Source organism: Diospyros lotus, chromosome 5 (assembly GCF_014633365.1).
Source record: "Diospyros lotus cultivar Yz01 chromosome 5, ASM1463336v1, whole genome shotgun sequence".
NCBI classification, from domain to species: Eukaryota; Viridiplantae; Streptophyta; class Magnoliopsida; order Ericales; family Ebenaceae; genus Diospyros; species Diospyros lotus.
In genome coordinates this window covers 813,985-838,976 of record NC_068342.1, presented here as the reverse complement: position 1 = coordinate 838,976, position 24,992 = coordinate 813,985, and the positions used below count along the sequence as shown (strand labels likewise).

Genomic DNA, 24,992 nt, shown 5'->3' with positions numbered 1-24,992 from the left:
TCCTTCCGACCTCCCATATACGTCGTACTCACCGCCAGCTTCCTTGTGCCGATTTCCCAGCTCCGGTGTGGCTTTCTTAGTGAGGGACGATCCCATCGGTAAGTGCTTGCCAAACTGTTTCGCCTTCCTCTCTTTCTCATGGTCTTCCTGTCTCTCCTTGTTCTTCCTCTCCCATTCCTGCTCTTCCCACCTCGTTCTCATCTGAGCGAACCGTTCCAGCAAGCTCGCTGCCTTCTTCCCCACCCATTGAACCACACCCCTCGTGGCATCAAGTTCCCGTTGCATGCCTTCCATCCTCCCTTCCAATTTTCCTACTCAGTCCGTCAAGTTCACCATTAGGATCGATGATGCTCTGATACCAATTGATAGGATACTGATTATCGAAAGGAACTACAAGCTGGAAATTAACAAAATGAAAAGAAAATTGGGCATTCGAGAGGCCCTTAACTCTCCCAAGAACTCAATACCAAAATCTTCTCCCCCTACCAATATATTCACCCTCTACATATATCCCTCTCTCCTCCTCAACCGCATTTTGCTACGCACACTTGCTGGGTTGTTACACAACCCAGCAATTTCCTCACTCTACCCCTTATGCACATGGCTGGCTGTTATGCCAGCCAGCCAGCCAATTTACCACCCTACCACAGCCTCTTGGGCCTTCTTTGATAAGTCCAATGAACCGGGACCTATCACAACCATAACTGAATCCCAGCTTATTCAAAATGACTTCTTCGACTTTGAGGACCTTTATTTTTTACCATTACACTGTAGGAACTTCTTTTTGCCAACCCCACCTTGTGGTAAGGCTTGTTGGGATGTTGTTCTTGTTGTACCATAGGACTTCCTTTTAAAGAAAACTAAGCTCAGGTAAAACTAAGTGCTGATTCAATCTTGGGACAAAGGTTATGTGAAATGTCTGACCTTATTCTTGAACCAATATTCTTCCTCTTCATGGCCAAATGTCCATTGTGGCAACTGACAACCAAGTGCCCCTTCTTTGCTGAAAGAAGTTGGTTATTGCAATCATAATTACATGAATGACTATTCTTCGGTGACTGTTTGCTTCAAACTCCAACTTGATTGTTTCATTTACATACAGTAAACTAGAACAGCAACCAACATAGTATTCCTTAATTCCACTAGTGTGGGTTAGCTACATGAATTCTAGCTTACCAATCATTTTGATCTATGGTCATATCTTTTGTAAGACCCTTATACCCTATATCGTACCTAGAAAGTCTCCAACCAAAATTTTCTCGGTCTTCCATGACCTCTTTCGCTAAAAACTTGTTCCATTTCTTCTCAAATAACAAACCATTTTAGTTGTATCTCACACATCTTATCTTCAATAATAGTTACTCTTACCTTATTACAAATAATCTTATTTCAAATTTATCTTTTATAGTATGGCCACACATGCTATCTTAACATTCTCGTCTTTGTTACGCTCATATTTTTCATCTGTTGGTGCTTTACCACCCAAAATTCTTTGCCATATGGCAAATCCGGCCTTATAGTCATCTTAGGAGTTAAAATTGTGGTGCAGGTAGCATTTGTTGCAATTGGAGCTACAATGGTTGGCAGTATCACCTTCACCAAAAATGAGGGGGACTATGTTAGGAAAGGAGATGAGGTTTGCACTTTGTAATATAATGAGGCCTTATTTTTGTCTCCTTTTCAGTTGATTGTTCTATTAAAATTCTAACAGGCTTGTGACCTTGTATTCACTGAATTTACAGTTTGGATATTTCTCATTTGGTGGAAGTACTGTCATCTGTGTATTTGAAAAGGTTGGTACCTATGCATTTTTATCTTGAACAAAAGAATATCTAGTTTGACTATTTGGTTTCCCCTTTTGTTCCTGTTATATCTTGGAAGAAAACAACATTGACAGTGTTTATTGCAGTAACCACTCAACCAATTTGTTTTCCTTTGTGTTCAAGTGATTAGTGGTTTGTAGGAAGTTCTCTGATCTACTTTCCTTTGTTTTTTGTTTTTTTTTGAGAATGAAATAATTTTTACTATTCAATCACCACTTTTTATTCCAACAAGTCAGTAAATAATTTGTAACGTGGACCATGATATAGAGTATTTGAATGTTGCTGGTAACTGTTAAATGTAATCAATCAGAGTCCCCTGCTAGTTTAATTAGCATCAGCACTTCTAAGAGGACCTTAACTTGTTTGCAAACATTTTACAGACCAGCACTTGTTGAACACCCCTAGAAACATGTCTAACATGTCCTTGTTTAAAAATGAAATAAGTACTTTCAGATGGTTCAACACAAGTTCTATATTTCCTCCAATGTGAAATGGAGGACAAAGGGGTAGCAGGCAGGGCCACAGGAGCCTCTCCTCCTTCCCTTCCCACCCAAAAACAGAAATGAAAACCCAAACCATTTCTCTAACTTGGCTGCTGCTCCAAAATTTCCTCCTAACCTCTATTATCTTTCATTCTCTAAACTATTCCTAATTTGTATGCGACTCCATGTTAGATCCTCTTTTCTTTGTGGGTGAGCTGTGTTTTGGTGTATCTCAATCTAATGTGTGATGGAGTAAATACTGAAATGGAACTATGGAAATGTACAATGGTTCAATATGTTTTTCAGTAAGAAAGAAGTATGTAAAATGTCAGCTGTTACTTGAAATGCATGTTCACTTGAATATTCGCTTCAAAGTCATCAGAAGTGCCCCTTGACAATATATTTCAATATAATTATTCTAATTAGAACTGCATATTTAGAATCATTAGACTAATGTTCAATTTGAGCGATCAATTTGATAATCCAGATCACTCAAATTGATGAATTAAGATTTAAGAGAAAATACACTTAAATTAATATGTAAAGGGAAAAATAATCAGATTGCAGTAAATATTTGTCTAATTCTGTACTTTCACCTTTGATAATTGCAGCATTGGAAGATGTAATTTCTTGTTTATGTTTATCTGATGAACAACTGTCTCACGGACTCATACTATAACTATCTTGATACATAATTGATATGAAAATATAGTTCCCACTAAATCTTTTTTATATGAATATGTATTGTACTTATTAAATATATGATGTTTAAATTACTGGGTAAGAGAACTCTATTTTAAGGTTTGGGGTTAGTCCATTCATGGCAAAGCTTTTCATGGGCCATCCATTAGTCATGAAAGCCAAATTTTGGATGAAAACTTTTCTTGAGCATTATGCGGATATACTTGAGAAATAGGCAAAAGAAACCTGTTAAGGACACTAGTTTATGTTTATCATTTCACTTGAAAGATTTATGATTATTGAAGCTATTTACTGACTACAGGACCATTTTGGGAATTTTTTGCAGGGTACAATAGAAATAGATGAGGACCTCTTGGCAAATAGTGCAAGATCACTTGAAACCTTAGTTTCTGTTGGAATGACATTGGGTGTAGCCACAAAGAAAACTCTTGAATCTGGGTCACCAGACATGGTGAAATGTGTTTTACAGGATTGAGATTGCATTGCTATTCAGACTCATTGTTATCTTTGAACTTGGGTAAATTTTATACTGTAAGGCTAGGAGAATTGTTGTGAATATACAGCGGACAGTTCTTTTCTTACTAATCCTGTAGCAAGCTAAGCCCTCTGCAAGGAGGAGATGCTCATCTTCCTTTGCAAAGTTGGCCACCACAATTCTAGATGCTACTGTTATGCTAATCAGCAGGTAGTTGTCAGAAACAGTAGGCATTGCCTATCTCCACCTTCATTTGTAAACCAATGCACACTACCGAATCCAATCATGTAATATTTAGATGTCATCCCCCTATCTAGTAACAAGTTTCAGTTACCTCGTGACCTCTAAACTCCATATCGAACATAGCTGTTTTGGTATACTAGTAGACTAGCAGTTAAGTATGGTGCAGTCTATTATGTAAGAAAATTTCATCACATTGTATAGATATAGACTACTGCATTCTATTCTTGCCGTTGACTATCTAACACAACCCTTTTCCATGATGCTTCTGAGTTCAGTATGTTGTGTGCGCATGTTCATAGATCATGTTCTGCAAAATATGTATAGAATTGCAGATTACAAAGTTTACTCTAGAGGTGGAGCCGCCTGCTTCCCCCTCCAGAGGCCTCAACAATTAACTGCACAATCAAGAGTACTGATCAGGAGAAATCTGGGACGACTCCAAGGCACAACTTTGTAAAGCCTATCAGTTTCAAGAAGAAGAAGACAGCAGAAAGATGCCTATTTAATTAGCAAGGTATCAGAGTGTGTGTGAGTAACCTCCCATGTAAGTGTAGGGATTTGGCTGTTGTATATTTGTGAATCCAATCTGCCCTGGCATCCCATCTCTTGAGTATTGCTGCCACATTAGCTGCTCTACTAACAATATGTGCTTCTTCTCCATCTCTGGTATCTGCACATAATTTGGCGGGGGCACAGGGAGCGAGGCCGCAAATGGGTCGGTGCTCGTTATGGCAGGTCCGGCCGCCTTTGGGGGTGCGGGCAGGGCCAGCATCGCCGGCCTCCCGGCCGAGTCAATTGCAATGCTGCTGGCACTTCCAGTGGCCATGTAACCTGAGGGGGCCATTGCCTGCATTGCTGCTCCTTGCTGATACATCCCATCCAGCAGCATTGTATCAAAACCACCCGGCAGCGACGCCTGCTGGTTCTGCAACTGGCTGGCGGACTGGACGAGGGCCGTCTCCCAATTGTCCGTATCCTTGAACGCTTCCCATGCCGTTCTCGTTGTCTCGGCTCTGACATCGTTCGTCAGTGTAGCAACCCCATCAAACAGAGCCAGAGCTAATCTGTCTCCATGCTCTTCACAGGTAACTGCATCTTCCCCCAAGTTCAACAAGTCGGCTTCTTTCTCGTCCTTTACGTCCACTTTCACCTCTTCTTCCTCCTCTTCCTTCTCCGGCTTCTCGGGAAACCCCTCCGGTGGCGGCAGCGCCTTGATCTGATTCATGTCCTCTTCGACAACTAATTCAGACTTCCGGTCGTCTTCTTCCTCGCGCCTCTGTTCGAAATGCACCACGGACTTCTCCCTCCGGTGCCCGACCATGGATTTTCCCCTCATATATTCATCCATAAGATCGAGCTTTTTCTGGGTGATTTTGTCGACGTCGGGGTACTCCGAAGATCGGGCGATTCCAACATTCTTGCACCACCCATAAAAGGCATCAAGATCATCAAATTGATTTGAAATCCGAGAGAAGATCTCGTAGACCTTGACGCAGTCGGCGACTTCTAGTCCCATGAAGCGTTCGATTAAGATGCTATGCATCTCTGTCATGTTGTAGTATATGTGGAAACTTTCTTTCACTATTGCGTAGAGCGCCATGAACACCATCCTGTTGTGCTTCGCTGCACCTGTTCAATATTTCACCAGTAAATGTGCAATCATCGGCGGCATGCATTAAGACAACAGAAACAGGAAACAGTAGCATCTCATTGATTCATGGCAACATCATTTTGGCTGTAATTCCTTGTGCAAACCAACCAACCAACCTGTGGGGCGACAAGCCAAGAACCTCTCGAGCAGCCGCATCAGCCGCCGGGTTCTGGAGAAGATGTGCTTAATCTTCATGTTCTGCGCCGACGTGCCTCTCCCACGCGCCGCCACTTCCTCTTCCTGGTCTTCACCGTTGGTGGCGGCGCCCCGCTTGCCCCTCTTGACGAGCGTCTTAAACTCCAGCTGCTCATCTAGATACAATGCGTAGGTGCGGACGAAGGCCGAGAAGTCCCAGGAATTCGACCGCGAAGTGTCGCGGAAATCCGACATGTTGAGGAATCGGATGCCGCGGCGGGTGGCGAAGAAGATCTCCTGCTCGAAGACGGGGTCGCCCTCCACGAGAAGGCGGTGGACGAGCATTAGGGTTTTGAGGGCCACCACCCAATTGCCCGTCTTGCTGAGGCGGCGGGAGATAGTGGCCACACAGGCGGCGACGTAGGAGCGGGAGTAGCGGGTCAGGCCGAGGATCTCGCGGATGTGCTTCTCGTCCGCTGGGAACTCCTCGTGGCGGGTGGCCTTGACAATGGCGACCTCCAGGTCGGAGATGGTGGCGCTGCTGCTGACCTTGGCGAGGCTGATGCTCGTCTGGTCCTTCACCGCCCCAATGGCTTTCTGAAGCTTGCTTGGAGCCATGGATGATTGGGGCGTTATTGCAATGTGTTTGAATATGTATGGCCGTTTATGTCTTCTTGTCACCAGTCACCTTAGCTACGTGCATGCATGCATGCAAACTTTCCTGGTTTTGTAATTAAAAAGCCACAAGTTAATGCCTTTAATGTTTTTACAACTTGAATTTTAAGAATTTTTAATTACAAAAGAGCAACATTTTAGTTCTTATCAGGACTCGTTTCTAAAATTATATACTTATCAAGAAGGAAAAAAAGAAAACGAGATATTCAAAAATAAATTTAAATTCTTGAGGAATGAACAAAAAGAGAATTGTTTTTTGAAATCAAACCTTAAAATTAGACACAAAGAGGCCTTGATGAAGATGGTCCAAGGCCCAATTGCTACATCTTCTTCATTGATCTTGGGATGCCCTCCAGAGGATGCATGGAAACTGCATGCCTATGTTATGAATATGAATTGCTCTATGTTGAAAGGAAAAGAAAAAGAGAAAGAAAAAGATGAGAAATGACAGACAGCTTGAAGAGGAGAAAGATGGATCTCTCTCTCTCTCTCTCAAGCTTGTTCTTTCCCATTACCAAATGGGTATTCTGCTCTTCCCACCACCCACCATCCATTCTCCTTAATTTTAGCATTGATTGATATAATTAGTCATCTTATCCATTTCCATCTTATCAGCCCAAAGGAATATCAAAATATTATTTTAAAAGAAAATCAAGATGGTTAGTCTAGTTAAGTTTTGACCATTTCAAGACCCAAGTGTTCACGTACACCCACAATGATAATTTGGCAAAACTTTGAAAACCCCAAGTATCTTGGCATGTCAGTTGAACAAACAAATCTTCCTTTTGATTTCACTAGATAGAGTCGACTACATGAAAAGAGCATATATTTAGAAACCATTATCATTTACTGACTCGAAATAAGTTACAGATGGTCAGACACAGCAAGATTTATGACCGATGAACCACCCTAGACTGAAAACATAAATGGCTGGCGAGCGATAACTAAAACTCGACCATGAGTAAGTGTACATATCAATGACTGTTAATGCAAAACCTAAGCAGACAAGCATTTTTAAAGCTGGAGCTACACGTACTTTCCTCTATACTTGGGCTTCGAGTCCTTACTAAATTTAGTATCACCTGCACTGCCAATCTCGGGATCAGCAGGGCTGAAGACTGCAGAATGAAGATTGCCATCTTCTAGCCATTTCAGATGGTTCTCCCTGAAATCCAAATGCTTGATCCTAGCCGACTCTGTAATTTGCTCGGTGTATGGTCCTATCTTCACCATGGTGAGTAGTACCCGGCTATACCGTAGGCTTAGCATCTGTTCACAAGAAGCAACCAATTTGAAACATGGGTGCTCCGGGAAGTTCACATCAAGTGTGTCATCTTCTCGTAGTACAGGATAGAAGAACACGAGGCGGCCTCCCATCACGAGCATTCTAGCAGCAAGGTGAAGCAAATCATGCACGCACTCGGCTAAGCAGTAAGGAGCGGTTGATGGAATGTGGTCTGTTCTCTTATCATCAGGAACGGTGTAAGGATCCACAGCCCCTTTCAACAGTTTACGACCACCAGATTTGCGGCCTCCAGCCCTAACCCCATAAGGCGGGTCACAGATTATGGCATCAAAAACCTTCAATAAACAGCGAACGCAATGAAAACCAAAACAGACGCTGGGGCAAAACAATCATCAAAGAGGAGAGAATACACGACATAATTAGCAGAAAGATAAACCAAGAGAGGAGTGCGTTGACAGTGCAAGACATGTATTGCCAGACAGACTGGTTCAAGCAACCATTAGAGTTCTCAAACATCCAAAACTAATTCTTCTACCAATGATTGATTGAACTGTAAGCACCTAGAGAAAATAAGCATAATAAACATAGAACCTTAATAACAAAGACAACACATCAATCAGCTAAATCAGAATAATCCCCCAAAGGATGCAATGGAAGTAATCTGGCTGACTTGAAGTGAATGAAAATGCATTCAGATTCAGTAGATGAAGTCGTGGTGCTTAAATATCTATGCCTATAAGGATTAACCGACATTTGAAGCCACAATTCACAGTTACATATGAATGTCCATTCACTTTAGTCAATTTCCTTGTTTTGTTACTTCTGTCGATACTTGGACTTTCCTTTAGCAAGAGATGCTAAATGAGTATTTGATGCTCAGTTTGTTGAACCCAATACACTCTGCAAAAGGGAAAAAAAAGAAGAAGATGTTTTTATATATTACCTGTATCTGTCACATTAGTTAGTATACCTTGTTTCCCCTTCAATTTATCTCCCCATAAATGTGACCTTAAAAATATAACTCTGCACATATTAAGGGAAAAAAAAAGAAGTCTGCCAACATCTAATAAAGGGAAAGCAAAATGCAACTTTCATTTCCAACAAATGAAAAAATAAAAAGGAAAAAAAATAAAAAGGAAGCGGCAGATATGAAAATGAACAGAAAGTTCAAAAGATCAACTACAATGAGCAAGAAGTTACCTCCTTCAAACCAGGACGCCAAGGAGGAAGGTTATTATCTGCCCTTAACAAACCAAGTGGCATCTGTAAACCATACTGCAGAATAACATGGACAAATAGGCGTAGTTCAGTTAAGTTCACAAAGGAGAAGGTACATAAGTTAGCATTTTTAGACAATTCATATACAGCAATAACAGATTGCAAATAAAAATAAATTCAATATATAGCAAGTTCACCTGCTTGAAATTGCTCCAAACATTACAATCAGGTCCACGGCCATCACGTACCACCCTAATGTCAATGTCTGCACCCTGAAAATGTGCACTAGTTAAAGAAATAAACTAACTCCACAGAACTCTTCAGCAGAAGATGAGGAAATTACCGACCATTGTCATTGCTCCAAAATGAGCTGCCGCAATAAGAATGCTCCCAGTGCCAACAAATGGATCATATACAAGTTTCCCTGGTGTGACCAATGCTTGATTAGCCATCAGAAAAGCCATCTCTGCATCCATGGCTGTAGGGCCAAGATATGTACGGCTTTTTAACTGATAGGTGGGCAAGAGCTTCCTATCAGCAGCACCCACCTCTCGACCAAAAAATAATCTCCTATGGACAATGGGCGGAAGCCCATTATTATTTCCATAGTCATCAGTTTCCATGAGGCAGAACTTATGATCTGGATTTCGTAAATTTGCTCGACCCTGAAACAATTTGACTTAGTAAACAAACATGATTCACCAAAACCAACATTTTTCGTGAAGCTTGAATAATGTGAGCTATATGATTATTTGAAGTATTTATTATTGATTGGTTTAAATATTCAAATGTCATAATTCATTAAAAACAGATGAGAATAGGTTCTGGACAGTAAAGTTTTTTATATATTAAATATTAAAATTCATGAAAGCTGGGGATGGAACAGCATAAACTATAAGTCTGTAAGACACAACTGGGCAGATCAGAGGAACTTTAATCCAAATTTAGGAAAAGGGGAGAGAGGAAGAAAGAAAAAGAGGGTCCACAAGATTGAATGAATACATTGCAATGCAACAACAAGCCTCAATCCCACCAGGTGGGGTTAGTTATATGAATTCTAGACCTCCAATCATCTCTATCCATGGTAACATCCTCTATGAGTGAATTAAGAGCAGTTCACTTGTTTTTTTGGCAGATAAAAGCGAACTGCATCATACAGCTCCTCCGGCCTCTTCTGAAGATCAATCTATATCAGAAATCAAAGAAAATGAAATAAACCTTGAATGGGATGTAAGAAAGACCCTGGATGCGATCTTTTTGCTCCTCAAAGCTGATGACCTTTCCAAAGCTGTCAACAGTAATCTTGAATGTGCTATCAGAAGTCAAGTATGGCAACTTCCGATCATCTGGATAACCTTTTATGGCCTCCTCCAGCTCCTCATAGGTACTTCCTTCTCCCCAGAGTTCATAAATTCCCTTCACAAGTATACCTGCAATTTCTGAAGTCAAATAGGGTGCAATTGTTCTTGCAACACTGGAACACGACAGTCCAATGCCATTGTTTTTACATAAGCCTTTCAATGATTCAAAAAACCTTTAAGAAAAAATTGGAAAATATAGGATTTTCAATTTCATGGAGCTTAAGGTGGACAAAATAAATGTGAAGATAGATGAGACAAATGCATCATTCCTAAAAAATTGTCTCATTACATGACTATTACAACTAATTTAGAGGACATATCTACGTTAAATCTATTAATCACATTCTTCTGTTCTTTCTTTTTTATTAGTCAATAATATTTCTCATCAAGTGTACCTCTAGTGCATGCCCTCATGATCCACTATATTTATCTTCTCTTGAAGACAACATGTGTGTAGTTCCATTTGATAAGGAAAATAATCATGATGGTGGTATTAAAGAAGGAGGCACACATATAAAAGACAACAATTTCAACTACATCATATATGACATAAGTGTAACATATGCTATTTGTTATAATCATAATTATCCGAATAAAATATTGAATTGGTGGAAATACCAAGTCATGGTTCATTGGTTCAACTAAACAGTTAATTGAACCAAGTTAATGGAGTCATTAAAATTAATTTATTAATTGACTTCAACCACCTGGTGGCCCCTTAAGGCACCCCACGTAAGAACAAGTCTGGTACCTAATTCACTGATTATTAGCTCCGTCATCACAGCCCAGTTTTCTGTTAATTGCAGCAACAGAAGCTTGAACTTGCTGCAGCAAATCTGAGTCCTAAATGTGTAAACACATACAACCCTAGCTTCCCAGTTGTCAGTACCCTAATGCTTAACTGACGACCATACTAGTGAAGTCCCTATCTTAGTTCTAACGCTATAGCAGAAACGGACACCATTTCTTACTCAAAGCTTCTCCTCAAAACCCAATCATTTCTTACTCAAGATTTATTATCTTCCTAGCCTTCAAACGATAACAAGTTCTAAGTTCTGGACGATCCCTCATTCTCACACTCACTTTACTCTTTTTTTTCTTTTCCCTTTTTCTTATATGGTTTCTTAACAAACAAAATGAAGACATAACAGGATTCAGATGATTAGATAGAAATGAACACGGATACTAACTTCGGTTGGCGATGTTGCGTGCGACATCCTCCGAAGGAAGATTGACGAAATGAAATGGAGAATCCGGGTGGTGATGCTGAGGCAGCCTCCATTGCAGGGACTCATTTTGTCGATGGCCATTGCTTTCGCCATCACTCCGGTCGAAGGCGCCGAAGAGCTCGGCAAGAGATTCGACTTCGGGCTTGCGGTAATCCAACAATCTGTGGTAGAACACGCAAAGATACCACATGATTATCCCACTGTTTTCGTCTTAGGACACCAGCCAGATGACGAACGAATTCAGCCGCTTTGAACTAATGAAATATAGCCGGCGAGAAGCGGCGCTGGCAACCGCCGGAGACGGCGGCGGGAGCAGATGAGAAGAGGCAGATGCTCCTATCAAAGTCCAAAACGCAAAGCCCTCGCTTCGTTGCGCCGTTAACGGGTGCCGTTAGTTAAGTATTTTGTCTTTGAAATAATATAATAATAAATAAATTTAAAATAAATATAAGAAAAGGTCAAAAAATGCTCAAAAGGCACATTTTCTCCCATAGGTAGGGGTATTTTAGTATTTTATTTTCAAAATAATAATAATAATAACAACTTTTAATCTAAAAAATATATATTATATTTTACCAAAAATCTCCAGATTCATTTAATGCTCGATGAGTTTTGATCTTTTGCTTGATGATATCAATGATAGTCACATCGGTGTTGATATTAGCACAATCATATTTTTTGGTCCAAAAAGTGAAATCGCTCACTCCGGCGTCCCCACACCTGGCCCGACAAGACATGGGAGAAGGTTAATCATGATGAACCAGTCAGACGCAGTGACTAGACTCGGGCTCATCGCGCACAAGGAGCCATCCTCACTTTGGAGAGAGATACCCTCACATTGCTGCTTACGAGACTCGATTCTTGATCTTGGTCCAAAATTCACCACGGAAGACACTTTGTGTCTTCTTCTTGACCAACTAGGCTGCCCATGTGGGCCACAATCATATTTTTTACTTCAGTTGATGCTAAGTTACTACAGATTGATCTTAAAAATGGGAGACATATTACAACTTAAATTACCTATATAAATGTATCAAAATTGACTCACTTACTCTCAGATTAAGCCTTGGATCCTATATTGTTGTGGTTCAATTGCCTTTTGCAGCATTTCAAAGGGTATATATATGCATGTTGGTTTATCGCTTCTAAATCAATTTTGGAGATATCTAAAGAAATAATTTAAATAATGATATTTTGTTGAAAAAAGCTAGAACAATTAAAAATATATTATAATTAATTCTATGGTCTTTATTAAACATAGTCTTTTTATATATAAATAATGAATTTTTTTATAAACTCAGACTTATCAAAAGTAATTTTTTGATAGTTTTAAAAATAATAAAATAATAACATTTTTAGACTAGAGAGAGTATCCAATCATTTTCACCAATTTATAATTTTATCTATTTTTTTTAATTTTGATAATTAAATTCATATTAATTATAATTTTATCAACATGTAAAATCAATTTAAAAAGTCATATAATAATAAAATTTGAGGAATCCATACATACATATAAATAAAACCTAATCGTTCTTGAGTTTTGTTTCGAGATCGGGTTTTGAGACGGATTATCCATTTGAATCAAGTTTAAATGAGGTGACATTTTAATATTATATAAAGGTTTACGTTGTTAGTCACGTTAGCATTCCGTTAAGTTTTTTTAACGATAATTAATGATAGTTATTGAATTAAAAATTAAATTAAAATTCAATGAATATATATATATATTTTTGTATTTTAATGTAAAATTCAATCACTGCACATATTAGCCAACTATCCTGATGCTGTCTATTACTGAATGTTGAAGAAAAAGAAGTCGTCAAAAGGGACTGAGGAATGGAAGAACATCTTTCCTATGCCTATATGAAATTATATCTTAACAAATAGCAATAAGAAAGACTTAACTTTAAATGAATACCTCCATTAAGACATCACCAGTAATCCATGCAAGAACACAATCCATTCTCGAAATGGTGGAAGCGATTCCGGTCTCTCACTGTTATCCTGCGATTATAAATCTCAGAAATAAGCTTCATTGAGGAGTGACAGTCATCACATATCCGTAGGTTCTTAACCACCCGAAGTGGTGTTTGCGGGGCTGTACTAATTAAGCCAAAGGCAACTGCAATTTTCTCACTGTGATAGTACAGGGCACTCTGCTTCCCCTCCTCGTCCACATTAAGGAAGACGTGTGAAGTATCTGGTGTATAACCAAGCAACTTCAATTTCCTAGAGATCTCTTCTAGCATCAAATGGATCTCTTTAGCTTTTGGGTGGGACTCATCTTCCACAAGGAACTCATGGATAATCCCGTCAATCTCAATCCAGCTACATCCAGGATCCTTCCTTATATCCATCTCTTTCATCATCAACCTAACCCCAGCAACTGCCTCCCAACTTCCTAAGGCGGCATACATGTTCGACAGAGCCACGTAAGCTCCACTGTCACGAGGAGCCATGTCCATTAGCAGTCTTGCTATGCGTTCTCCTACTTGAATGTTCCCGTGCATCTTACAAGCACCCAACAATGCCTTCAATATCACATCGTCTGGTTTAAGAGGCATTTCAAGAATGAGTTTCTCAGCCTCTTCCAAAAGCCCAGCACGGCCTAAGAGATCAACAATGCAACCATAATGTTCGATCCTAGGTTCCAACCCCACAACCCTAACCATGTGGTCAAAGATCACTCTGCCTTCCTCCACTAACCCCGCATGAGTGCATGCACTCAGCACGGCAACATATGTTACATCACTTGGCGTTACCCCCATCTGGTCCATTCTCCAGAAATGAACAAGTGCATCCTCTGCTTGGCCATGCATGGCAAGGCCATGAATAATGGCATTCCAAGTGATTACATTTCTTTTTGGTAGGTTCTCAAAAACCTGAAGTGCCTTCTCAATGTTCCCACACTTCGAATACATATCAATCAAAGCAGAACCGAGCACCTCATCGAGTTCAATATTGTTTTTCTCTGCATACAAATGTACCCACTTGCCCAGTTCAAGTGCCCCAAGCCGTGAAATTGCTGGAAGAACACTAACGAGCGTGACATAGTTCGGGGACAACTCTGCCATCTGCATATGCCGAAACATGTCTATTGCTTCCTTGAAGAAACCATTCTGCGTATACCCAGAAATCATTGAATTCCACGACACCACACTTCTTTGCGGCATTTTATCAAACAGGTGGCGCGCAGCTCTAAGGTCCCCAAGTCTCACATACCCATCGATAATCACATTCCACAGCACCACATTACCTAATTGCCTCGCATTATTCACGATAATCCTCCCCTTAAACAGAACGTAAGCATCATCCATCTCACCACACATAACATAAGCTCGTACAAGATTGCTGACAACGAACTCATCGCAATCCAAACCGTACTTCACAACCAAACCATGAACTTGCTTTCCTTCTTCGAGCCGACCGGTTCGAGCGCAGGCCTTGAGAACGGACGGAAACGTGAAATGGTTAGGTTCCACGAACTCGCTCTCCAGCATTTGGCGAAACAGCAACCAAGTCTCGAGGAGGTCGGCCTCGTCCTCGGCCTCAGAGAGCGCTCGGATGAGCGTGTTCCAAGAGAAGCAATTGGGTGGCGGGTCCATGCGGCGGAAGACGAGCCGAGCGTGGCGGAGGTCGCGAAAAGGTGGGTCTGACAGCGCGCAGAGGCGGAGGACTTCGGCGGCGGCGAGAGGGTCGTGAATGCGGCCGGTTTTGATGAGCATGGCTTGGACTTGCTTCAGGTCTCGCATGGTCTTGCATTGTCTCAGTTCCGGGAAGAGCGTCGATGGGTGCGGCGGCAGCTTGGATGTGGTTGCGCTCATGGCGGTCCAGAAATTTAGGATCATTAACGATGAGTCATATAAAGGCGGGCCGGAGAAGCCCAAGCCTGTAAAAACCAACCGAGCCCGGTCCACTATGGGCCCAAATTCATTGTATTCGGCCCAAGAAAAAGGCCCTTATCATCTATCAGCAGCTTGTCAATTTTGGGCACAAGGCCTATCCCTCACATTTTTCATCTTTAACTTCTCTACGTGACCCAAGGGGTCATTTTTTAAAGTCTCAAATTCGAATTTAATGTTGAGTGGTTGTTCAAATAGTCTCCCATCCTATATGACTCTTAGTAGGGATCTTCTTAAATATTTTGGATGATTAGCATGTTAATCCTATAATAAGACTTTCAAATAGAGACTTAAGATTTTAAATTTGACTTATGTGTCGAATGATTATTTACGTTATAACTCTAATACAATTTATAAATTTTAAGGGCGTAGGAGCCTTTGGTGACTCTATTAAAGAAAAAAACAAAAGACCCCTTCCACTTATCTTTTGAACGAAACAAATGGGTGTTGACTTAATTTGAGACTAGTTGTTTTGACCTTTTGACGTGGATGCAATGCATTAGTATAATTAGCTTCACTCAAAAGCTACATCTTGGCCCAAACAATCATTCTTGCTAGTTTCTCTTTCCCAATATATAAATCATCAAGTAAAAAGTTTGAGATGGGTAGTTCAACCCAATATAAATGCCTTTCTTTTCTCTCTCGCTTGGACACGTCTTTATCAAAGGAACTCATAAAGCTTTGTGAACAAGTTGAGTTTGGTCCATGAGGGGGCATGGCTTGAGCAATCATAATGGCTTGCAATTTGAATTGGTAGTTCCAAGTAAACTTCCAAAGGCAACAAACACAGTGGGTAATGATATACATATATATATATATACACACTAAGAATTTGTGGGTTAATAGTCTAAATTTTGAGAATTATTTTAATTTATACTTAATACTTTTAAGACTGATTTCAATTGTATCTTAATTTATCTAAGTATGTGTCCCCGCTAACATGACAAGATGAAGTGGCATGTTGATGTGTTAAATTACTCACTCATCAATGAAACGATAAAGTTATAATATTTATTGTTTCTATCATTTCATAAAATGACATCGTTTAGCTTAATTTAACACCTCCAAATAACTTGATTTAGAGTTTTAACAAAAGTAAACCAGAAGAAAATAAGGGACGACTACACTGATACATGATAATAAAAGTGAATACTCTATACCCTTTTCTTTTCTGTAGTCGTGTAATAGTCGTTTTGTTTTTAAAATGAGATTAAATTGAAAATTGTCCAAAAGTTCATGATAAATCAAACTATTAATCCAAAATTTATTCATAATTTTTATACAAAATAATTTTTCATTCAAAGAACAACTTAATTTATAATTATAAAAATATCACTGTTGTTGAATTTTTTTTAATTTTTTATTATAAATGGAGGTGCCTTGGGTCACAATTAAAATATCTAAGACCCTATTGATCTAATGCACGTGCTATGGCTTGTTTGTGTACTCCTCCTATACATGGGTGAGATGATTAGGCCTTCTCAGTGCTTACGAGCTAACTAAGCAATGAAATGGTAATATTATAAGTAAGCCCACAAAGGAAGAATTAATGTATGGTTTCACATGGAACTTCATTGCAATGTAGGCAAAGGCGGCCACCAGTATCATAAGTACTACTTAATTATATAATTAGATGAGACAAGATTGTAGTATCGGATAGGTTTGGTTCTTCCATTAAGGAAACCCAAGCTTGATCTGCTAGGGTTGAGAGAAAGTTGGATTCACTTCTTTTTTAGGAGATTATTTATGAGTTGGGCTTTTATTTTCGATGGTTAAAATAATATTCTGAAACGAGAGATTGAGTAAAGTGATGAGTAAATAATGAGTTAATTTGAACTTGTTGTCGAAGAATTAAGGGCTTTTATACCTTACATAAGAAATTGTTTGAGTGATTTCTAACAGATGCCCTATTTGGGATGTGACTGGGCATGGATAGGATATAGAATTAGGGGCTCGAGTCATCTCAATTGAACCATACTCATTAATGGTCGAGGCACCATACACTCATGTCAGCTCATTAAGATCAAGTCACGTGTTAATTTTTCATCAGTACATGTGTCTTATTTGATATGGCCATGTGATACTGTGGGATTGGTTGTCGAGTTGATTATATTATCTCCATCAGAATGTTATTTGCATATTTAAATTTGACATTTGTAGTGACATTTTACATTGATGTTTTGTATCATATGTCCAAAAACAAGAAATCGAATGAATAATGATATATACAAAATGATATTATACGAAGAAAAACTCGATAGAAGATATTAATATAAAATATAATTATAAATATAGAAATAAAATATTTCAATTAGAAAAAAGGGATAAGCATAGAAAGAAAGAAGAAGAAGAAGAAGACTTCAAATGTTTGACTAAATTAATGATTAATGTGAGGTCGCTGTTCCTAAAAATTTTATCCCTGTATTATGATGAACATGAAGCAAGTTGGAATCTGACAAGACAGTTTAGGCACTGATCTTCCACTGCTTATATATAGTCCATGGATTGGCTTCTCTCCACTTTCTGCTCCATCATTAATTATCAACCAGAATTAATTCATCTATATATATATATATAATCTTTTCTTTCTGCTCCATTACATTCAACTTCCATATATATATATATATATTGTGAGAGAGACACACTTATGTTGTCTAAATGTAATAATTAAAATTTATATCACAATTTTTTTTTTTTGAAAGTGACAGAACTTAACAAAAGAACCTGGCTTGTTTGAGAGAAACCAATAGTAGTTGTGAGGAGACTCAATTCGCTGTCCAAAAGAGTTTATATTTGTTTGAGAGAAATCGTTCGGGAGAAGTGTGGTTGCGTGGGTACTAAAAGTTCAATAATTTAAAAAAAGCTCAAGAAGTTAAAGGGTCAAGAGATACTTATACCTTTCTATTATGATTGAGACACGCGACACGTACGTGCGAGGAATGTAGTGTCCTTCTGGCAACTTGGTCCAATATTGTCTTAGTCACACACAATTGAGTTAAGCTCGAAAGATGATCTTTGTAAGAAATCCCTCAAATGAATAGTCTTATGGAGGAAAGAGAACTTGTGTTTAGGTGAGTCAAATTGTCCTTGATAACATGGAGTAGGGTTGTCTATGCACCATCACACATTGTAATACACCCCATCAAACCATCCTCTCGAGGAAGCACACGGGAGTTTGGGAATATAACATAATATATCACACGAGGATTATTTTAAATATTAAATTTAAGTGTTGAAATAATATTTTTAATATATATATGTGTACAAAAGAGTGAGTTGTGTTACATATGTAAAAAAGTAAAAAAAAATAAGTGAAGGTTTATTGGGCGTCGTTTTGATAATAATGGATTAAATTTTAAATATTTTAAAGTAAAATTTTAAATAAAATGAGTCCAGGTATAATAGTAATTGGAATATTATATAATGGTATAGATATATGGTATGGATGATGAAAGCTACTGATCAATGGACTTGGAAAAATCTTCAGGCCATTCACATCAAATTATACAATGGATAACACTATATATGCAGTTCCAAGGTTAATATTTTAAATGGATAATGATATATACATAGAAAAATAATATTTTTAAAAAATTAGAAAATATTAACACAAGAAAAATATGTAAATAAAAAATAATTATTCAATCTAAAAATAAATATAAATTCTATAATAAATTCAAAAAAAAAAAAATTGAAGTAGAGATGGAATTTTTTTTTTTTTTGTCCCAACTTGGTTAGATAGAAATAGTTTCGAAATGTTTTTGAAATTGCAGAAATTGATTGAAAATATTTTTTAATATTTTTGATGATTCAAAAATAAAAACATTTTAAAAACACTAAAACGACACTTCAAATGTTTTTGTACATCATAGATCAATATATATCTATACAAAAAAAAAAAAAAAAGGATGAAATAAGTTAAACTTAGGAACTATAAGAGTTTTGATAAGTAACAATAAACAAGAATAATGGAAGATTTCCACTAAAAATAAATATAGGATTAGGTACTAGATTGATAAAAAGGGTTGTAATTTTGATTTGAAAGATGTAGCCATGCCATGGCACACACACTAGTGGCTCAACAAATGGGGCCTATTAACTTTTGTGGGTTTAGGGTTGGAAGCATTGGGAGCCAAAGTTGAAGCCAAGACATCCTTATTGGCATATATGTATGTGAATGCTTGCATCACCCATGACCCAATGCTTCACTAAGCATACACCCATTAAAAAATACAACAAAAATAACAAATAAATTATTCCTAATTGGCTTTGTGACACAATACAACTTACCCAATACACTCAATAATCTAATAAATAAATATACGAACAAAAAGATAACCACTTTTTAATAGAAAAAAAAATGCTTATTGGGTGGGTTCCATCATGTCCTCCTAAAAGTCATCTTATGCTTTATAAATTACTAACTAATTTGATAAAAAATCAAATAGATTAAATAATTATTAATAATATTAGACATATACATGTAGGCAAATTTATATTTTTTGTTTCTATACTTTTGCATCTTTTTTGTACAGTCATTTAAATTTTTTATTATTTCGATTACACTCATTTACTTGAATTTTTGAATCAATTTAACTCTTATATTTTATTTTTTTTTCATCTAACATCATTATTTCTATTACACCCTTAAATTTACATTTTCAAATCAATTTAATCTTTATATTTTGACATAAATAAAGTGTAATGTGTACTTTATCATTTTATATTTTTTAACACATAAAAGTACAAAGTTAAATTGACTTGAAAATACAGATCTATAATTATAATAGAAATAATTAAAATTTTAAATTGTTACATAAAAAAATGTTAAAGTAGAAGGGTTAAATTAATTTAAAAATTAAATTTAAATATATATTAAAATAAAAAAAATTCAGATGATTGCATAAAAAAAAGTTAAAAACAAAAATAAGAATTTGTCCTCTACATGTCCATTCTCTTGCACGTGAGAATGTATGTGCTGGCAAGCCATCAACATGAGTCCCACCATGGTGGAAAGTGCACGCAGCTTCCAAACAACTGCGTCTGCCTGTTGACACGTGTAATAGGGGCAGGGCCATCCGCTGGCCCCCCTTTTGATTCGTCCAATCTTTTTGTGGTAAACTTTGCTTCTTGGGTATTACACGTGTCAATATTTAGCTTCAAGTGCATGAAATTTCAATGAGAGAACGGGTAAGGTAACTCAATAGCTTTGAAACATAAATCTTGCCCATTTGAAGTGCCATACTAGAATTCATTGTTACAACGTTTTGAAGGTAACAACATTACCATTAACAATAATAATATAATTAACCCTACATACATTAATCAACTTAGTCTTGTAAAAAAAAAAAAATTAATTTAATTAGATCTTTAAGAGTTAATAGATCTAATTAATTAGGCAAACTAATCTCATCGAAATCATCCAATGATAAAAAAACTTCATCCAAACAGGAGAGTTCGTTGCTGTCATTGTCATTGTCATCGTCATAGTTGTGCTCGTAAACCCGACACAACACCCAGGTACTATAATCCTGAAAAATAAAAATAGAGAACAAAAACAAAAACACCCATTAGATTAAAGCACATATTGATTTCAATATCTATGAGGTGCTGCTGCTGGTTCTTCTTCTTAGTACTTACCTCTTTTGAATTTCCTCGTCGTTTCGAAGATCGGCTGGTGGAAACAGAAGAATCCGGCAGCCTGTACTCCTGCATTATCCAATTAGTTTTGACCCCAGATGGAGCTTCCCCGATGTGGAAGACATAGAATTTCTTCAACCCAACTTTCTTGCAAGCGCTGGAGAATATTGGTTCATCTCCACCGAATGCCTTCCAGTACCCATTGCCGGTGATCCTGTTCTGCGTCTTCCTGCTGAAGAAGTACCATTTGTTGCCCTCCGCCATGGCCTTCCCTGCAAAATCAATCTCAGAAACCGTCAACACTGTCCGCCGATTGGTTTCCCGGGAAACAAACAGAAACTTATTGGTTTTGATTAAATTGAACATATATATAATTACGCGTACCATCCAAGTCCCAGGGATCATAGGGATAGAGATCGAGATCGGGGATGACATCGGGATGGAATGGGAGAAGAGAAGCCTTCCGGTGAAGGAAATGGACGACGAGCTCTTCGTCTGTGGGATAGAATCTGAACCCGGGTGGGAGATTCACGTTGTTATGATCACCCATAAGAAAGCAAGCGAAGAACTGCGCCGAGATGATAACAATGGATTAAGTAATCAATGGAGCAACAGAAGAAGACCAAGAAGAAGAGTGAAGAAAGGTTTGGATGGGGGCTGATATTTATAGAGGGAGATAACGTGAGATGGAAGTTGGGTGCTTTGATCAGTAGCATTCGGGAGGAATGAATATATATGGATATATATGTATATATGTATGTATGTATATATATATATATATTTGTGAGTTTTGATAATAGGGCTTGTAGTGAAGCTGCTGGCAAGGCGGCTGGCTGTAAACGGCATCTTCAAGTCGTGGAGGGAACTAACACCCAAGGAGGGATGCTATTTTTGTACACCCAACAGAACACAGAAACTACGTATTAGAATTTGAGGGTTTATGATGATGTGGGTCTTCGTCATACTTCATGCTTATATCACCAGATGTTGCCATCCACGTGGCATGCTTGAGGATGGGTATGGTTGGGGTTTGTGGACCGTATGATCATCTGGGTGACCCACTTGATTTCGAGTGCTCAAAATACCATAATTATCATAATTAAATCATCTGACAAATGGGTTGTCTCTTCTCTTTTCTCATTTTGTTTTTGGGTTTTCTTTTTTCTCTTTGTTTGTTGGTTTCCTCAGCTGTTATTGCATTAATTTTAAGAAATTTACTATTCAAGAACTATTTATAAATAGTTTGCCAAAAGAACATTTTTATAAATATGAGTTGTATCAATGAATCTTTCAATTCCCAGATAAAGTGAGCTAGGAAACCACAAAATATTTCTCTTTGTAGCGTTTTGCGGGGTGGGGGTTTCTCTTTGTAGTGTTTTGTGGGGGGTCTTGTGCCTTGTGGATGGACAATCCTTGGCAGTGCAGACCCACCCAATCTGACCCAAAGGTACCCTTGTATCCTGCAGGCATTTGTAAAGGCTTTTGTCCCTTGTGCTCAATGTAGTCCAATGCATTTGTGCATGTGCTTTGTACACGATGGCATAGTTGCTCTTTCCTAAATAAAAGTTTCTCAAATACATACTATTTATTACATGTGGTATTAATTAGGGACAGATTTGGATTCACTTGAAATATAAGTTATCCGAACAAGGATGTTATGAATTAAAAGAAGGGAGTTTGTCACAGCCCAATTTCATATAACTAGTTTTTTAAAGAAGCGTTAGCTATATGACTTAATTCCATAAACTATTAAGCCATCTTCTATAATAATATATTATAGAAGGAGGGGAGCTGGGGGAATTAACCTATGAGATGATCATAGTTTGCCCAGTTGTAGAAATCAATCAATATAGCAGGAATTTGAAGCAATATCCACGATGCTTAAAGGATATAAATATGTATGATGTAAGCATGTAAGGGCATGGCTGCCCATAGTGGGGATATAATGAGAAAAAGACTTGGAAATGGAATATGAAGAAGCAAGGACAGTGATTTCATAGCATCATTCAAGTTTCTGCAGCCCTTTCACCAAGAAAACTACTGGTGGGTTGCAGGACAGATAGAAGCAAAACCTGTGAATGTGCTTCTCTTTCAGTCATGGTCACTCCAAATCGAGCCTGCCTACTCAAATGTCTTCCCACCAATTACATTGGAATAGAAGAACCTACCACACTTGCAGTACAACCCATTTCTTGAAATGTTCATGTCCCTGTCAGGGCCAAACCCAATCTGTATTCTACTTTTTGTACCCTACTGAATTAGGCATGATCTAATTGGTACCTCACAGGATTGGACTCAATACTTCCCCTGTTGGACAATATCATATTCCATCTGTTAAACAAACAGGCTTTTCTAGTAGTATTATACTACCTAAGTTGGACAACAACAGCTACTGAGAAGCAGAAAGGCAAATTCATCCTATGCTACGAATATGATACCCAGAAACCAATCCTTGAGGATGACCAGAGGACCGATTACCAAGTAGTGAAGTCAGAATCAAGCATATGCATACCCAATTCATAAGCAAGATCATAATAGTGTCAATCACGCTCAGTGTGTACGACGTGGCATCTCTAACAAACCCTTAATGATTTGTTACCAACATTCAGCTCTGTCAGGGACTGGGAAAACAAGGCCTACCAAAACACCCCAAGTTGATATCCATGAAGATGAAGTACAATGCTTTCATGTGTTAATAATTTAAAACTCAAGAAATGTGTCTAGTGTCCAACAAGAGAGAGAGAGAGAGAGAGAGGAGAGCAATAATTGTACCCTACTTAGCTGGTGGGTCACAATGTTCCAAAAGCATGTATTTCAGAGACATGACATTTGCTGATAATCCATCATGATAATAATGTTTCAAACACAAACAAACTGTGCACTTAAAATATTTACCCTATATATAACTTCACCTTGGGTAGAGAGGTGTTGAAGTGTTAAAGGAAGGTGACTACAGGGTTATGTCATCTTCGAGTATGTGCATTGCAGTGGCCAGCTATCCATCTGAAGCTAGTCCTGATGTTTATCCCCACTTCTTTTCTTTCATTACTTTGGCTTTATCACTTTTTGCCTAACTATTTGGTAACTTCCAACCTTATAAAAGCAAAGCCAATCTGTTATTGGCCCAATAATACGGAAGAAAGCTTAGGTTATGCAACAAGAATGAAAGAGAGACCAAAAAGGGAAGAATAAGCATAATAAAAATAATAAGTATTAATAAAGAAATAAGTTGAAATGACAGGAATGGTGTCCCATCTCATGATATTTAGGCACAGCTAACAAATTTTTCACTTGAATCAATGAAGGAATGGCGTGGTTAAGGTGGCATGTCATTGTCCCAGCGTGAGTAGCTAATGGTGGCTAGATGACACTAAAGATGTGTATACAGCAAAAAAAAGACCAATTGAGGAGGGCCTGGGCGAACAAAGAGAGAAAAGTTGAAAGGAGGCAGATTTATTCTACTGCCATTTAGGAGGATGGGATCCATATTAGTTGAATTTACACTTTGAAAACATTCGAAGAAAAATCAGAAGGCTGCATATAAGATTCCCATTATCCAAATGTGTTAGACACAAACTATTTTACGACTAGAATGTGTGACCAGAATTGTAACACAACATACTAATAAAAAAACAAGATTGTAACAGTGGATGGGACAGCCACTTTTGTTTTGAACCGGCTCACAGATTGATTGATTAGAGTAATTTCTACTACACCAGGGCCTCCCTTCAGAAATACCTGAACAATAGAATTGTACAATGCATGCAATTGCATAATCCAGTTCTTCTTCTTTTGCTTAAGGTTCAGCTTAACAAGAAAGTCCAATTCTCCTTTGTCCACGTTCTGCACAAATTGAACAATTTGATTTCTTTAACTTCAAACAATGATTGATAACTTTGATCATACAGTCTCCTCATGCTACAAAGAAGTGAAATACATGTATTCCTTCCAGACCCAGCTCTAAAGACCAGAAAGCGAAAATAAACACGCCAGATATACACATACATAGACATGTCTTTGTTGCAAACTCAGCTTTAAATACCCAAAAATATACACACCCGCATGCATAATACAATAATAGCATTCTGTTCCCAAATCCATATACAGATACACTTAAGACATGAAAACAAACTATAATGTCTCAGTAAGATTCTTTGCCAGTATATTAGCTACCAAAATTTTCTGTGATGTAGAATTGACTAACATT

At 38.0% G+C, this 24,992-nt stretch overlaps 5 protein-coding genes across 5 annotated transcripts in view; 1 reads left to right on the top strand and 4 right to left on the bottom strand.

Moving 5' to 3' along the window:
• The window catches only part of LOC127802403 (phosphatidylserine decarboxylase proenzyme 2-like), a 28,637-nt gene extending 24,681 nt beyond the window's left edge, over positions 1 to 3,956 (top strand). Inside the window, 3 exon segments of the mRNA XM_052338193.1 lie at positions 1,550 to 1,636; positions 1,743 to 1,793; positions 3,333 to 3,956. Coding sequence (XP_052194153.1) covers positions 1,550 to 1,636; positions 1,743 to 1,793; positions 3,333 to 3,482 — 288 coding nt within the window. The 3' untranslated portion in view covers positions 3,483 to 3,956.
• Positions 3,957 to 4,103: 147 nt separating this feature from the next.
• LOC127802404 (putative clathrin assembly protein At1g03050) lies at positions 4,104 to 6,166 on the bottom strand. Its single transcript, XM_052338194.1, has 2 exons — positions 5,493 to 6,166; positions 4,104 to 5,354 (listed from the first exon to the last, which is right to left on the bottom strand). Exons 1-2 carry the CDS (start codon positions 6,127 to 6,129, stop codon positions 4,243 to 4,245), a joined length of 1,749 nt encoding a protein of 582 aa, XP_052194154.1. The 5' UTR covers positions 6,130 to 6,166; the 3' UTR covers positions 4,104 to 4,242.
• Positions 6,167 to 6,995: 829 nt separating this feature from the next.
• On the bottom strand, positions 6,996 to 11,619 carry LOC127802402 (uncharacterized). The gene is made up of 6 exons (XM_052338191.1): positions 11,202 to 11,619; positions 9,869 to 10,080; positions 8,998 to 9,315; positions 8,848 to 8,922; positions 8,633 to 8,707; positions 6,996 to 7,767 (listed from the first exon to the last, which is right to left on the bottom strand). The coding sequence occupies exons 1-6, from the start codon at positions 11,428 to 11,430 to the stop codon at positions 7,213 to 7,215; spliced, it is 1,464 nt and encodes a 487-aa protein (XP_052194151.1). The 5' UTR covers positions 11,431 to 11,619; the 3' UTR covers positions 6,996 to 7,212.
• Positions 11,620 to 13,009: 1,390 nt separating this feature from the next.
• Positions 13,010 to 15,087, bottom strand: LOC127802401 (pentatricopeptide repeat-containing protein At5g48910). The gene has a single exon (XM_052338190.1). It carries the CDS (start codon positions 15,065 to 15,067, stop codon positions 13,175 to 13,177), a length of 1,893 nt encoding a protein of 630 aa, XP_052194150.1. The 5' UTR covers positions 15,068 to 15,087; the 3' UTR covers positions 13,010 to 13,174.
• Positions 15,088 to 20,489: 5,402 nt separating this feature from the next.
• On the bottom strand, positions 20,490 to 21,620 carry LOC127802400 (NAC domain-containing protein 104-like). Its single transcript, XM_052338189.1, has 3 exons — positions 21,170 to 21,620; positions 20,786 to 21,057; positions 20,490 to 20,676 (listed from the first exon to the last, which is right to left on the bottom strand). Exons 1-3 carry the CDS (start codon positions 21,333 to 21,335, stop codon positions 20,536 to 20,538), a joined length of 579 nt encoding a protein of 192 aa, XP_052194149.1. The 5' UTR covers positions 21,336 to 21,620; the 3' UTR covers positions 20,490 to 20,535.
• Between the last annotated feature and the right edge of the window lie 3,372 nt (positions 21,621 to 24,992).